At 40.2% G+C, this 17463-nt stretch overlaps 1 protein-coding gene across 1 annotated transcript in view; it reads left to right on the top strand.

Annotated features, from left to right (window-relative positions):
• The first annotated feature begins 3178 nt into the window (after nucleotides 1-3178).
• LOC124265003 overlaps nucleotides 3179-17463 on the top strand; it is a 33906-nt gene continuing 19621 nt past the window's right edge. The window contains exons 1-4 of the mRNA XM_046699794.1: nucleotides 3179-3457; nucleotides 3749-4045; nucleotides 10707-11021; nucleotides 11276-11437. Coding sequence (XP_046555750.1) covers nucleotides 3445-3457; nucleotides 3749-4045; nucleotides 10707-11021; nucleotides 11276-11437 — 787 coding nt within the window. The 5' untranslated portion in view covers nucleotides 3179-3444. The remainder of the gene's footprint in view (nucleotides 3458-3748; nucleotides 4046-10706; nucleotides 11022-11275; nucleotides 11438-17463) is intronic.

Raw genomic sequence — 17463 nt, 5'->3', positions numbered from 1 at the left:
GTAGGATAGCGCTTTTTACAGACTGGCAAAGTCATATTAATCGGTCGGAATACAGGAAGATTATCACATAAATTACGATAACGTGTTCTTTTGTGCCTGTGAATATATATATATATATATATATATATATATATATATATATATATATGTGATAATCTTCCTGTGACATATCAAGCCAAGCCTATGTTTACTATTTATCTGCTTCACTGTTACCCTTATATATATATTTATTGCATTGTAAGGGTAACAGTGAAGCAGATAAACAGTAAACATAGGCTTGGCTTGATATGTCACACTTGGAGACGTAGGTTGACAAACATCAAGTCACACCATTTTACTCCACGTCTCGCTTGTTGTCAGTGTTATATCATATGATCATATTACAACCCATAATCTACGGGTGCATCACGTGACAATGCTTTCAGATAGTGCTAAGTTTAGGGAAACACACATACATATGTTACAAATCAACAAGCTCACGTACGTAAGGTATAAGATATGGTTGTTGACTTGTACGTGTAATACTTAACATTGCGCAGAAATTCTAATATTTCAAAAGAACAATTCTTTTTATTACATAAGTAATATAAGCAGATTTTTATCTGCGATCGCGATCGCCCAATCTCGATCTCATTTTCCTTGTCATGATCATGTTTTTTCGTATTTTGTCTACATGACGTTGCAATTGACAAACGATGATTCATATGATCCATGTACATGAATAATCTACATTCAGTCAGTGTCACAGAAACCTTCCAACATTAACGGAATCTATGTCAAAAAGGGTTCCCGGTCATTTATTTGCATATCACACGTAACACTGGACACTTTGATTGAAATTTTTGCTTCACATTTTGTCAATCATTATTCACCACATGCAGGTGGAACGCATTCAAACTTTCGTTCAAGGGAGACCATCCTGTGTATCATAGTTGCATAGAACGTCCAGACTTATCACCCTTGGCAAACAAGTCAAAAGACGGCAAACAAGATCATCGTGGAAATATCAGCTTTTGGCATATGGAAGATTATTTGTAAATGTTATCTAGGAATCAGATCAGCACAGGTTACAACGGAGAGAATTGACAAGTATGAACTGTATACCTTTAACTTCTTTCAGTGGTATTTAAGAAGCTGGGAAGTATAATATTTCTTCTTGACAGCAGTACAAGAATATGTATTGAAACGTCGCACTCACGAAATAAAGTTGTTATCCATAAAGCTTGTCAACTGTCCACGTTGTTTTCAAGAAGATTTCAGCGTGGACATGGAACCGAGAACGAAAGGGAATTGAGAAGATGCCTTGGTTGTCGGCGTCTAAAACATGCGTATGATCACAGAAACGTTTAGGATGAAACGGCCAATGCAGGGACGGTTCAGGTGTCCAATAAAAACGCATTTGCAGGCAGTTGTTTGGAGGAGATAAAGTTTATTTCATCAGCACGTGTAAACCCCGAACAGCAAGAACGACGTTTGAACCGTTGTTTAGGGCCTAGGAATTTTCTGTTTTAGGATGAAATTTCAGGGTTGAATTGTTGATACAGCGTGGACCAAAGGTACAGAATGTGATTGGTGCTGGCATTCATTTCAGGTGTGTTCAGACTATAGAAATACAGCATTACGAATATTATTATTCTAGGATATTTGTATAACGTACATATCCACGCAACTAGCGCAATCTCAAGGCGCTGAGCAGGAAGAGCCAGATGTAACTCCGAGATTGTGACATAGTGAAAGACATGACACGTTTATGACGATATCAGCCATTAATCTATCTGGCACAGACTCGATTATTTCCAAGTAGCGTGATATAAACAGGGTAGATTGAAGGTATGTGCAGTTGTAAGGTTTTCACACTGTAACATCGCTAGTTGTAAGACTCAGGCATGCAATGTAACCATTGGTGTTAATCATTGTTCACAATATCGATCAAATTATATCCAGCGTTACTCGCCGCCACTCCAGGATTTCTCCCCACTCCTCCAATATTACCCCCCAGCCTCAATGGTTATTCTCCACCCCTCAAGGATTACCCAACAAAACCACCCCACCCATGCAGGACTACTCCCCACCCAACCTGATAACTCTCCATCCCTCCAGCAGTAACCCCACCCCACCCCTGCAGGACTACTCCCCATCCACCATGATAACTCTCCATCCTCCAGCAGTAACCCCATCCCACCCTGCAGGACTACTCCCCACCCGCCATGATAACTCTCCATTCCTCCAGCAGTAACTCCATCCCACCCCTGCAGGACTACTCCCCACCCGCCATGATAACTCTCCATCCCTCCAGCAGTAACTCCACCCCACCCCTGCAGGACTACTCCCCACCCGCCACGATAACTCTCCATCCCTTCAGCAGTAACCCCATCCCACCCCTGCAGGCCTACTCCCCACCCGCCATATAACTCTCCATCCCTCCAGCAGTAACCCCACCCCACCCCCTGCAGGACTACTCTCCAGCAGTAAGCCCCCATCCATGACTCCCCACTCTCCATCCCATCCTCCAGCAGTAACCCCACCCCACCCCTGCAGGACTACTCCCCACCCGCCATGATAACACTCCATCCCTCCAGCAGTAACTCCACCCCACCCCTGCAGGCCTACTCCCGACCCGCCATGATAACTCTCCATCCCTCCTAGCAGTAACTCCATCCCACCCATGCAGGACTACTCACCATCCACCATGATAACTCTCCATCCCTCCAGCAGTAACTCCATCCCACCCTTGCAGGACTTCTCCCCACCCGCCATGATAACTCTCCATCCCTCCAGTAGTAACCCACCCCACCCTTGCAGGACTACTCCCCATCCACCATGATAACTCTCCATCCCTCCAGCAGTAACCCCACCCCACCCCTGCAGGACTACTCCCCACCCGCCATGATAACTCTCCATCCCTCCAGCAGTAACCCTACCCAACCCCTGCAGGACTACTCCCCACCCGCCATGATAACTCTCCATCCTACCAGCTGTAACCCCACCCCACCAGGATAACTCCTGACACCCTCTGCCAACACTTTCACGAAGTAGCGGTTAACAAACCACTCGCCTTTGATATATATAAATCAGATATTGTCAACGTGGTTATTTCATTTCCCTGTCACGCGGTAGGTCGTTGCATTGTGTGCCACTGTGGCTACACATACAGCGAGCCATGGCTGATTTTGAAATAGCAATTGCTGGTTATTTCACTTACCTGTCGTGCGACCCCTTGCTTGTGTTGTTCTGTTACTTGTAAGGATATGGGTTGACAATGACACGTATAGTATTTGATCAAATGTGTGGCTTTCACAGACTGGTGACTCAAACAGGAAGAGGCACATGTGGTAATATAACATTTTCGAATTTTATGTGCGGACTTCGAAGACACTAAAACAGCTATGAATATCAGACGTGTATTTGTTTTGGACAGTGATCATAGCTTATGGATATTACATTATGTCAACAGACGGTGAGTACACAGATTGAGAGATATGACATCCTTCGGTTTAAATGGTGTATTTTATGAATTTGCCATGTAAACTGTAATATAATATTTCATTTATGACCTTATTGGGAAATTTAGTTTTCAGCTGTAATTGATTGATTTAATAATGTTTTATATCACACAGAATTACATTTACGTATGTCTCAAAGATGTTTTAGGGAGCAAAAACAAACAAACAAACAGGATTTTACCTCCAATTGGAGTAATATCTTTGAGTGTGTGGTATGACTGAACGATATTACATTATATTCAAAGGTGTCAGAACTGGAAACAGATGTATTGAGGATTTGACGAAAGTCTTTACAGTACAGCTCCAGTGTTCTGTCGATGAGCGGATACATGTCGTGCACGAGGTGTATGGGGATGGAGATGTAGCAACATGTTGTGTGAAATCTGCTGGATCGTGTAGTACGAAACTTGACAGCAGCCAACATGGCCTGGTTGTCAACTGTAATGGGAAACAGTCATGTCGTGAAGCCATGCAGGTACCATACATCAACAACTGTAATATTACCGATGCTGCTGCTGAAGTAAAGTACAACTGTATCAAAGGTGAGACGTGAATTTCATATGCCTGTATACCTGATGCACATCATCTATCGATATTCGATCGAGACGTACGTAATGTACGTACCCTGTGCTGTCCCGGTTATTGTCCACGTTATAACAATACATTCCTTGACACATGTGTTTAGCCCCTCTATGGATTGTTGCTCTTGCTGTTAGCCACTCATTTCCACAGACTCGATGAGATACACCCACGAATGTATCAGCCTCACAAATTGCAATATTAGTGATGTTTCTACTGAAATACATTATAAGTGTATCGTCAAAATTGATCTCAGGATGTCTGCAGATCTGTATAAAGAATATGTAACCATTTCTAGAAAAGGAAAAACTGGGGGATATATTCAACCACTTTAAAACTTTTTAACTCTATATATTTTGGGCGCATGAAATGATTCACGGTGTTACATAAAGTTCAACGGTTACAGTAGATCCGGGTTAGAATTAGAAGTAAGAGGCGATTAACGGGATCGGGTGGTCAGGCTCGCTGGCTTGGCTGACACATGTCATCGGTTCCCATATGCGCAGATCGATGCTCATGCTGTTGATCACTGGATTGCCTGGTCAAGACTCGATTATTTACAGACCGCCGCGATACAGCTTGAATATTGCTGGGTGCGGCGTAAAACTAAACTCACTCACTCACTCACTAGAATTAGAAAATAAATAGTTACGTTTGTGAAATTTCCGGGATTCATCGTAATTCTACACTCGCAAATTTAATTTAAAACCGACGGCTTTTGCGGGTGTTGAATTACGATGAATCACGGAAATTTCACAAACGTTACTATTTATCGATATTGCAAACCATAATTACAGAAAAAAAGGGTTTTTCTTACGGACTCTTTCATATGGCGAGGTCATCGGTCGCAATTGGGTCAGTAAAGCACGCACTGGAATTCGTTGACCTGACAAGGAGAACTGGTGGGTTTTGACATTCTTTCAAAGGGGAGATGGGCTGCTTGATGATGATGAAATATAAACAAAAGACAGATTTCAAGATACTTTAATAACATGACATATCACAGATTTGAATATTTATGTTAAGAAAACAGTCTAGTCAAATTTCTCAGAAATGTGAATGCATGAGGCATTTTCGAGTAAAAGCAAGCAAACCACTTATTCTGGGGTAGTTTTTCGTGCTGAATACGAATCTGTTGTTTGCTAAGCTCAAAAATGCCTAATTAGGTCACTAATTAGGGTCAAAGGTCAATGAGTGCAAAATTCATATTTAAAAAAAAAAGGATTTCAAAAAGTTGGATTTCAAGGAAAATCTTAAGGAAGAATTTACTATTTTTGTAAATATCTCCCCAAGGGAGCGACTTTTGACGTCTACATTTTTCTTGCAGCATTCATTTACAAATGCACAGAAAGGTTGGATTTCTTACTTCATTTTGAACAATGTTTCACAGATTGTATGATCATAGTGCCAATGGAACTCGAATAATGAACTAGTCCAAACAGGCCGGGAAGCATGCTTTCCATGGTGTCATTCCCTATTTGTTCGGCCTACTGTGTGTTCATCAAATTTACATTGAATGTGGAATACTGAATTTGAAACATCCCCATAACAAATAGTTGACGAGAAGAAGAGGGCTGGGACCGAGAAACAACCGAACAGTCGGCGACACGCTGACATGTGAGAGATGACGACTCGTTGTCCGAATTTCCTCACTTCGGCATAAAAGCTCCGGGGGAGATCGTTGAGTTGGTCAACTGACATATGCTCAAAATCCTTGTGATGACCACGCTCAAGAAGCCATTCTTCGAACGGAAAACAAAAACAAAAGGTAAGATTACAACATTTATAATTTTGTTTTGATATGCTTGGGCTTGTGCCAGTGGGATTTCCTAGCCTGCATTAGTACCTCTTCATGACTACCGATTAGTATTTATTTTTTGCTATGATATTATCATTCAGTGTTAGATCAGATGTAAATCATGTTGATAGCTGTTTTTGAGAAATAATAGCGATATAACTTCCTTTTTGTTTGTTTTCAAATTGTTATACGTTGCAGACCTCTGAAGACTTTTACGCCCCAAACTGTATTTCTGTCAGTTGCTTTCGATAATGACCCATCAATTATTTCCATCAGGCCATTCTCATCAACCTTAGCAAAGCGGGACTGTGGAGGGATGCACGATGGACAAGATGGAGCCAGGTCAGCGTTAGCGCCTGAATTTCCAATGGAAGTGGAAACGCCCGGAGTGCTGGGATTGGTGTCTTTTGGGAGATCAATATCTAGAAACAAGCAACATGACGTATTCTTTGGCTGAATAATAATCTTTAAACTTTGTACCCCAAAATTGTACCCCAGATCAAATACACGAATGCTTGAGATTTGCAGAGCTGTTCATTTGTGAATAAACATCATTGAAGGATATTATTTTATGGCTCTTCAATCACTTTACCGTTATCTGATCACATGTGATTATGTGCAATGTGATTGTACTCACCATCATCTTTGAATAATACTTCCAAGAATTTGTCGTCTTCAAAGATTGTATCAAAATTCCCGAGAAAGAAATTGAGGTTGCCTCCATTATGCTAATTCATGCAGCGAAAGTAGTACGGTATTAGTTCCAACGTATTAACGTGCGGTTATTAGGCCATCATTTTCAGGTATGTCGACCACTTTCGCAATCAGATAGCGGAAAATACTTACCGTTTGTTTATTTGTCTTCACCAGCCCAAACCTGTTGTAAGACTGACTGACTGAGTACGGTTTTACGCCGCTTTTAGCAATATTCCAGCAACATCACGGCGGGGAGCACCAGAAATGGGCTTCACACATTGTACCTTTGTGGGGATTCGAACCCGGGTCTTCGGTGTGACGAGCCAACGCTTTAAACATTAGGCTACCCCACCGCCCCCCTGTTGTAAGAAGGATAGGGTGGTCAAGTCATGTTATCCCATTTCCGTAGATTGAGTCTCATGATGTCAATCCCTGAATTGGTCCTAATATTACAAACCTCTGTTAAAAAGATGAAATATTCCTGAATAGGACGTGAAACAGCAAACAAACCAACAGGCATATATGACATTACATAACGGCATTGTATAATTTATGGTATAAATTGAACTTAGTTTAACCATAAAAGCACAAAAAAAGAAACCATAATATTGTCTTTATGTCAGCGGGCTAATGTCAGCGGGCTAATTATCAACAGGTTGACGTGTGTAGATCTACGTATATCCTGAGATGTCTAACGTGCAGCGTTATTTCACTGACGACGTATTACTGCTACAAAACAGTGACGTCAAGGTTTGATACACGTTGTGACACATTTCCTCTTCCCCTTTGATGCAGCAACTGGAATGTATGTACAAATCGGTACCCCTTTTAAAGATCAGTAGGGAAATGGAAACACCATCTTGCCGGTTTTGTTTACATCGACATAAAGGTAGCTTTTTATGACATGCTTATTGTCAAACTTAAAAGATATCATATTTCGTCACATGTACAAAGTACTAACATTCGATTCGTGTCTCTTACTTACAGAAATATTGACAAAGACGGTTCTGCCCGCAGCTGCAAAATAATTTCGCTCGCCTTTTATCTCTTTCAGTACAGATCGTGAAATATGTAAAAGGTAAAACAAACAAGACGATATAATGAAATACGTACCAGTTATGAAGTAAATATGAAATTCAATCAAGTTGGTTGCAGCAGATCTTTCACACTATTCTTTACAGATTAATACCACTCACATTAAGGTTTAATAGTTTTGTTTGTTTGTAGTTTAACTCCGCAATATTCCAGCTACAAAATGTATATGGCGGCTGTCTGTAATAATCGAGACAGGACAAGACAGTCCACTGATAAACAGAATGAGCATCAATCTACTGTGACATGTGTCAACTAAATCAGCGAGGCTGACCACCCGATCCTGTAAGTCGCCGCTTATGAGTATAATGTGAAAATCACCACTAAATTGTAAACTAAAAACAATTGTAGAATCTGTTCAGCTGGCAACCCAGCAATTGGGATACGAGGACACGTGTCAACCAAGTCAGCGAGGCTGACCACCTGATTCCGTAAGTCGCCGCTTATGAATATAATGTGAAAGTCCCCACTAAACTAAAAGCTAAGAATATGGGACAACAAGGGAGTGGTCCAGTTACAATCTAACATGATTTACATGGACCTATTACAGGACCTATTACAGGACCTGGTTTTACCTGTCGACCTGCCTGTGTGTATTAATGAACCTTGTATCATAAGGATTAAATCAGTTCAATTTGGTCATTTTGGTATTTAAATTCTGACACGCGAAGTGTGGCGCCTCAGATTACATCATCATCCCATCTCCAAAATATATTACTTATGTGTTTTAACACTTCAGGCTGGAGGCTGCAAAACAAGTATCTACATACTCATCCCTATTTCTCGACATCTGTTCGCACAATTCGATCGATGTTTCATTCAGTGAAACTATTTGTTTCCATAAGATTGATAGAGACACATGTTATTTTTCGGTAGACAAGCTTGGCTTCAGACCAATTCTGACCAAGATCTTCACGAGTGTTTTATAAAATTAAACGATGTTTATGTTATACATAGAATCTTACATTTAACATCATGTTATTCAGAACAATATACTGAGCAGTAAAAGAAACGTCAGTTCGGAATTTCCTTCGCAGAAACGGATAACTGTAAACTCATTTAATGTTTTGATGGTATATGTTTGACAACATCTCCAACTTTACCAGAGCAAAGACATTCCTTCCCAAACCCAGAATGGAACCCAGGAAATGGTCTCAAAAACGCAACCTGATCTCGGAGGTGGTACGGTGTTCTCCATTTTTTTTCATGCAACTCATGCTGCACGTGCTGTTCACAAGGACTAGCCCTATAAAATGCACCCCCAAACCTGGTTGAAACATTCACATTACAACGTCAGCAGGATGCCGCGACTCACGACAGCTCAGAGGAACCAGGCGCTAGGAAGACTTGAACCTGGCCACACTGCACAAGCCGTTGCCAATCACTTCCAGGTCAACGTTCGGACCATCTACAGGTTACAGCAACGTTTCCGGGCCACTAACCCCACAAATGATCGCCCCCGTACTGGTAGACCAAGGGTGACCACAAGACAAGACCGCCATGTTGTGCGACAGCATGTACAGAATCCCTTCATGCAGGCATCCGAAACAGCACGCCAGACACTGGGAACACATGGAAGACCAATCAGTGCTGATACAGTACGCCGACGTCTTAACAGCGGGAACCTCCATCGCCGTAGTAGACGTTACCGTGGATCTATCCTCACCCCTCGTCATGGGCGTGAACGTCTACAGTTTACCCTACAACACCAAAACTGTCGATACAGGCAATGGAGAACTGTTCTGTTCACAGATGAGAGTCGGTACTGCGTATGAACTGCAGATGGCAGAACAAGCATATGGCGACGACGTGGCCAGAGTTACTCAGACCAATGTGTTATGGAAAGAAACTCCTGGGGAGGTGCAAGCATCGTGGTATGGGGTGGAATAGGCCTGAACCAGAGAGTGGGTCCTGTGGTGTTCCAAAACCTTGGTCCAGGGAGAGGAGGCATCATCACAGGGGTGCGCTACATCGACCAAGCTCTCAGACCCCACGTTATACCACATTTCGCACGTCACCGGAACAACATTTTCCAGCATGATAACGCCCGGGCCCATACTGCCAGAGCTACACGGGACTTTTTACAGCAGAACGGTGTCAACATTATGCAGTGGCCAGCCCTTAGTCCTGATTTAAACCCAATTCAACATCTTTGGGATGGAATTCAGAGGAGACTGACTGATGTTATAACAAGGCCGAACACAGCCAATTTATTGCGCCAGGGATTTCTCAGAGTGTGGTTCCAGGTGCAAATGGCCGTCATCAATCGATTGGTGCACTCCATGCATAGACGCTGTGCTGCAATTGACTGCAAACGTTCACGTAATGTCTTGAAATTGAGTTATTCCTTGATGTGACAAGAAAAAAATGTTTTTCATCCGCTTATCATGTCCATTTCTGTCATGATTTGATTACAGTGCCTATCTAATTCTATATTCGTACTGACGGTGTTTTGCTGCTGAGTATAGATAGCTTGATTGTAAAATTCGATTGACGCAATATTAAGTAGAATGCCAGTGTATTGGTATTTTGTCAGTGTTCATAATTTATTTACGTCACGCCTGTTCATATGCGAACGTTTGTTTATTCCCACAAGTGTTAAACACTGTTTACTAATGGCAACTATCCATGAAGTGACTCATGTACCTGAGCATCAGTCGTTTGGATGCTTCCGCTTGCCCAAGTGCGTTGAAATAAATCAGGTATTGATTTTGGCAACAATTTCGAGAGAATGCTTTCTAAGGTTGCTAACGGACACATTTAAGAGGGATTGAGCTACGTGACTTTAAAGAAACTGGTCATTCACTGGCGTTGGGTCGATGTTTCCTCTTGTGATATGAAGTCACTAAGGTTCATTATCAGCTCAAAGTAGCATTTATCCGTTACGATACGAAAGAAATGTTTCAGCCGAGTCAAGATAAGTGACTTCAGCTGTACAAAGATATACATTTAACGATACATAGCTTTGTTATCGGAAGAAACAACAGTAAACAGTAATCACAACTTTTGTTCTACTTGTGATATACATTGTATTTCAGGTAGTATGAACATGTGTAGTCCAGTCACAACAACAGTAAACGGGTCGGTGTACCTCCATTCTCCCGGCTTCCCTGACAGTGTCGGTGTGAACAGCAGCTGTGTTGTTAGGATCACAGGGCAGACTTTACAAGTAACATTGCTACAGTGGCGGATGAGGTCAGGGGACCTTGACATCTCAGGCGACGGGAGGCAACTCTGGACAAACGTGAATGTATTCCAGCACAACAGGGTATTACCTGGAACAGCTGCCGAAATAGTTATAGTCTTCGATAATCATGACCAGAGTGGAGAAAATGTATGGATACGTGTTGCTGGTATAATTGCAGTTATGATTTAGTATGATTAACCCATCTTTTTTATAATACTACTAGTATATATGCATCTATTAAAGATAAAATAGGATCTGGTGCAATTCTCATATTTAGCGTATGGCATTCATAGTGATGTGTCTTACATCTTCATCTTTAAATGAATATTACATATGACTTTGCATAAGTCTATGTTCTGTTAGTTTCCCTCTTAAAGATGTTCGTACCTAGAGATTGCTACAAATATAACTTGTTCATAGATTCAGGTCAAATGACAATAACGATCACCGGAGTAATACTGTATGCATCAACCACAGCAACGTCAACACATCAGCCGTTACGTTCACAGAGTACGTTCAATCCAAGTACTTCGGACACAGCAGCAACTGAAACAACGACACGTGCACAATCTACAGCTATTGGTAAGTGTTGGTATGCTTCAAAGATTTTCATCTGCTCACATGAGTTCTTTAACTACATACAGGCACTTACTGTGTGTTTTTCTGCATGGGGATGAACATTACTGTAGGACATGGTACATTAAACCTGCAGTTTTCACTGCAGAGCAACAGCAATGCATTTAAAGTTACTAGGTTAAATAATGTATCTGCATCTTTTCTTGCGCGGATGTACCGGTCCATGAAATACATTTGAAAAATGTTTGCGAAAAGATAATCGGATTATTATTCCTTAAATGAAAACAAACAAACCTAGCATATACATATCTGTCTATCCTTGAAACTACATCTGATCAGAAAATCTCAAGTTGCAGCATCCTTTGCGACCGTGATATCTACTCGTGGACGTACTACTCACTCGACAGGGAATATAGTAACACAGCTGCTTTCCAAATCAACGGTGGTATCAACAGCAGTTTCAGTAACAGATACAAGTAATTATATGAAATTACAAACAGCTTTAACGTATGGATTAATTTGGTATCTTGTTTAACCAATAACCTTATAACATATATTCAATGTGGTTCTAGGGAAAATCGTAGTACCATTGATCATTTGGTACGCTTAGAATCCTTTGTTAAAAATGCTATAGTAAATAAACAACATGCTGTATCAATTTTCTTTGATCTTGAGCAAGCTCATGATACGACCTGGAAGCGTGGCATTTTGAAGGATTTATATGATTTTGGTTTGAGAGGCCGTTTGCCTCTCTTTATATCACAGTTTTTAAAAGACAGGCAATTTCAAGTCCGAGTGGGTTCAACCCTGTCTGATCATTACAATCAGGATCAGGGTGTCCCTCAAGGCAGTATTTTGTCTGTCACTATATTTAGTATCAAGATCGACAGTTTATCCGAGGTCTTAAACGATTCAATTGATTGATCACTTTTTGTGGATGATTTTAATATTTCTTGTCGTGGTAAAAATATGCATACTATTGAACGGCAATTGCAGTTGTGTTTAAATAAAATAAATAAATGGTGTCTTGAAAACGGCTTTAAATTTTCCAAGTCTAAAACTAATTGTCTACACTTTTGTAGAAAATATAAGCCGCATAAAGACCCAGAACTATCTTTAAATGGCTCTCTGATCAAAGTTGTCAAGGAGGCCAAGTTCTTGGGTATAATTTTCGACTCCCATTTAACTTTTTTGCCGCATATTAAATCCTTTAATGCTAAATGCCTGAAGGCCCTTGATTTGTTGAAAGTTGTTTCCAACTCAAAGTGGGGAGTGGATCAAGCTACCCTCCTCCACCTATATCGATCATTGGTCCGCTCGAAACTTGATTATGGCTCCATCGTATATGGTGGAGCCTGCAAAAGCAACTTAAAACTACTTGATTCTGTCCACCACCAAGGCCTAAAACTTTGTCTTGGGTCCTTTAGAACCTCTCCTCTTGATAGTCTCCTTGTTGAGGCTGATGAGCCATCCCTTTACCAACGTCGTATCAAATTATCATTACAGTATATAACGAAACTGTATTCTAACGAGTCGAATCCTGCGTTTAACTGTGTTTTCAATCCTCTTTATGAGGGTTTATACAACAAAAAGTCTTCTCTTGTTCCGCCTCTTGGGCTAAGAATTAGACCATTCCTATCTGCTGACGGCATTGAGCTGGAAAATATAGCTTCTTCCCTGCTTCTTTCTTCTCCTCCTTGGCAACTGGTGAGGCCTGAAGTTGACCTAACTCTGACAAAGTTTAGGAAATCTGAAACTAATGAATTACAATATAAACAAGAATATAATCAATTAAAAATTAAATATCATACATACAAATCCTTATTTACAGATGGGTCCAAGGATGATGGCGCGGTGGCCTGTGCCACTGTCATTGGATCCCGAACAATATCTTTTCGACTACCAAATAACAGCTGTATTTTCACAGCTGAAGCTAACGCCATATTAACAGCTCTTAAATATATTAATAAACACCGTAAATATAAACAATATATAGTCTTTTCCGATTCTCTTTCGTGTCTTCAGGCTATTAAAAATCTTTCTTGTAAACATCCACTTTTATTAGAAATTATTGAATTGTATAATGAGCTTGCTACTGGCCAATGCGACATCGTCTTTTGTTGGTTACCCAGCCACGTTGGCATTTCTGGGAACACAATGGCCGATCTTGCTGCTAAGGCAGCACTCAACAAATCTGTGACACCACTTCTGATCCCATACTCTGATTACAAAGCTGCTATTAGATCTTATATCCGTGATCTGATGCAAAAGAAGTGGGACACCCAAGTAGGTATCAATAAATTACATGCCATAAAACCAACTATCGGTTACACCTATTTGGGTTGTCAGTCCAGATTTGAAGAGGTCATCATACGACGATGTCGTATTGGCCACACAAGATATACTCATGAGTACCTATTAAAAGGTGAGGATCCTCCGTTTTGTATCCCTTGTGATGAAAGAATCACGGTCAAACATGTCTTGCTTGACTGTGTTGAATATTCCATCACAAGGGATAACTATTTCAAATCACGAACCATGAAGGATCTTTTTACTAATATAAGTTCTCATTAAATTATTGCATTTTTAAAAGAATTAGACTTGTTAACTGATTTGTAAATAGATACATATTTTATTATTGGTAGTTTAGATTAGTAACTGAGATTGTTAGTGGCTGTACCCTCAAAGGGGGTTGAAGTAGCGTAAAATTATTGTCCTCCTGAGAGGGTACGTAAGTCCCGAAACATTCAAAGGAAATTTAAATTTACCAGCTGTTTTAAATGTAGTATTCTTGTCATTTTAATTTTGGCTAAATTTGACTTCAATCGCCAGCGGCTGAAGGGATGATATAAATCCAACTAGGGTCCATGCAGGTAGCAAAAGAACTGTAAGTCCCCATGGTCCCTAGTTTGGTGATCTACCTTCAGTTGTTGGCGATCTATAGCCAGTTTTTTTATATTGTATTGTCCAAATAGTGCTATTAGTTTTAATTTTCCACACTAGTTTTAGTTGTAATTGTGATATTCTAGTTGTTTTACTGTCCTTCGTCGACAGGTTTTTATAATATACATCTATTCCATTTCAATGTCACATATGTTCTCGTCACGATATGGCTGAAATATTGCCGATGTGACGTTAAATAATAACTCACTCACTACAAACAGCTTTATGGTGTGTATACAGTACAATCTTCCATCGCCTGTAACTACACACAGTCGCTATGTGGTTGTTTAGTAATTTAATGTCGATAGTGTCTACATTAATTGAGAACAACAGCTGATCAGACGAGGGGGAGTGCGTGCCACAAGAACTACATGACTGTCTTAAATATTATTGGGTCATCCATATCCATATCATAATAGTTGGGTTGCAATGCATTAAGTCTTTTAGCAATATTCCAGCAACAGGAGGGACCACAATATGCCATGTGGGGATTCGAGCCCGGGTCTCGGTAGTTGGAACCGCCCCAGTGATTATTTTAATGAGCCGATCGGAAAGGTTGCCTCGGAAAGGTTGCCTACAAGTGTGGGTTTGGGATACGAATCTCACATTGTATACATGTTACAGTCAGATTGTGAAATCAGTCATTTCGTGATATGACTAAGAGGATCAGCTATTTCGCTATTGGCTATATAAATAGGTTTGGACGTTTCCATCAAATTTGATGTAAATGTGCTTGATAACGATTGCAAATGTTCGTTGTGCACGAAACAAATCGCCCAGACTTATTTTGTGGCCCCGACTCTCAGAAACACGAAACACATGTCTTAGTCGGATACATGGCAAAGGTCGTGCGAAAAATCAGTATGAATGGCCTGTCCAACACTGCAATATCACTGCACATAGAGTCACAAAGAGAGAATGCCAAGGTTAACCCATGAAGAAAGAAAAGAGCAGTAGGGATAGTTGAATGGCGGACCCTCTTAGTTATTTCACGAAATGACTGAAATTTTTAGTCATTTCACGAAATGACTGATTTCACAATGTGACTGCATTTAAAGTCACTAGGTTAAATAATGTACCTGCATCTTTTTCTTGCGCGGATGTACATCTGATCAGAAAATATCAAGTTTCAGCTTCCGTTACGACCGTGACATCTACGCGTGGACTGACTACACAATTATATATACACAATTACACACATATTTACTCTGTGTATTCACTACAATCTTCCATCGCCTGTAAATACACACAGTCGTTATGTGATTGTTTAGTAATTTAATGTCGATAGTGTCTTCCAGTGTGGCTTAAGGGTACAAATCTCACATTGTATACATACAGATTCTCAGATGAAACTGAAGCAACTGTCAGCTTGCATTATGCTTGCTGCATGTATACTACCCAACAGGATTTATACCTTCCTGTTAGATGCTGGCGAAGGCCCTGTCAAATAAAATGTACATTTAAGTATATTTAAACAGTGGTAGATATGATAATGTATTAATATTATGTGAAAGCCACTACTTATTTGAATGCTAAGGTTTTTGCAGAATTTGTAACTTTCAAACCCAACGGCATTGCCACTGTGTCAAATTTACGATTAAAACAGAAACAAATTTTCATTGATTTATGAATAAAATGGAAAAATAATATTTTGTATGGAAGTATATAGTCTTTGTTCAGTAGTTTTCGTTAATGAAATCGAAAACCTGTCACATTTCACAACATGTAATGAGCATTGTTTTCCATTTTATTAACTTCTTGGATGGTATCGGCGTTTTAGTGTGGACAACCACAGCTAGCCTAGTCTTAAGTTGTCTCACAGCTGTTCGTCTAGCACAACTCTCAGTCTAGTGATGATAATAGTTTTAGTACTGGCAGGACCACATTTTGACATCATACATAGTGATGGAAGATTCAGTTTGTAGGCGTACTACGTATCCAATTAACACGGCCGCTAAATTTTAAGTGTGGTCCAAAGTTGAACTGAAGTCCGAAGTTGAAAGGTGAACTGAAACTTCAAAACTTCATTTACTTTCTAAACGTATTGCAACACACATTGATTTCAGGCAACAGTGGGGGTGTTGTGATAGCCTTATCTGTGGTGTGTGGTGTTCTGGTGCTCATCATTGTAGCCCTCGTCGTATATTTGTAAGTACTTCATATTGTCTTTAATGCACATGTACGACATATCCCACTATGTACTGTCTGCCGTTGAACATATAATTTGTCTACATTGTCAAATGTTTAACACTGCAGCATGGTGGTGAAGCCATACAGGAAGAAGCATGACACTTCATCGAATGCTGGAACGTCTGTTGGGCATGGTGAAACAAATGTCTACGATGGAATACAACGTATTACAAGCGACGCTGGTGACGAGCATAACTATGGCCAGATAACCAGCAGCGGAGGGCCTATCTATGCTAACTCTGTCAGTGGAGGAGATCCATATGTCAACACCTAGACGATAGTGCCACTCAGTAGAAGATTCAGTCATATATATCATTATATAGCTGGTGTATGTTCACTTTGAAATCAACCAACGTTCATTATAAAAACGAATAAGTGCTTTAAAAGTATATAATCTTAACTTTCCTTTCTGCAATATTTCTATAAAAGTTGAAAATATGTTTCGTATTGCACATTATGTTTGACAATATTCACTACCCAATTAGTCCTTTCGTTTCCTGTATTAAAGTTATTGTCCCTGAAAACATATTGCCAGTCAGCATGCCTGATGAATGCAAATTTATTTACTTTACCTGCTTTGTTATGAATAACTCATCTATGCCCCAATTGTATGTGCTTATTTTGTGTTTTACAATTATTTTAAAATAAATTTCATATTCCAGTGACGTATCCTTTTCTACCGTCCATGCTGTCAGTTACCAATTCAGTTACCAATTCAACTTAAGAAACTGTTTTAACAACAGATACGCTCAAGGTGCTTATTTCCAAAAAGTCCGATTCCTTTGAAATGAAACAGTCGTGTCACTGCTGACGATGACGAAATGTTCTGTGGAACTAATAACTACAAATATCACGTCAAATGGTTAATCCGTTCACATTTTCGGTTATTTGTTTTTTTT

Source organism: Haliotis rubra, unplaced genomic scaffold, assembly GCF_003918875.1.
Source record: "Haliotis rubra isolate DU_JTF1 unplaced genomic scaffold, ASM391887v1 Scf956, whole genome shotgun sequence".
Taxonomy (NCBI): domain Eukaryota; kingdom Metazoa; phylum Mollusca; class Gastropoda; order Lepetellida; family Haliotidae; genus Haliotis; species Haliotis rubra.
The sequence above is the reverse complement of the archived record's forward strand: the minus strand, read 5'-3'. Positions and strand labels throughout refer to the sequence as shown.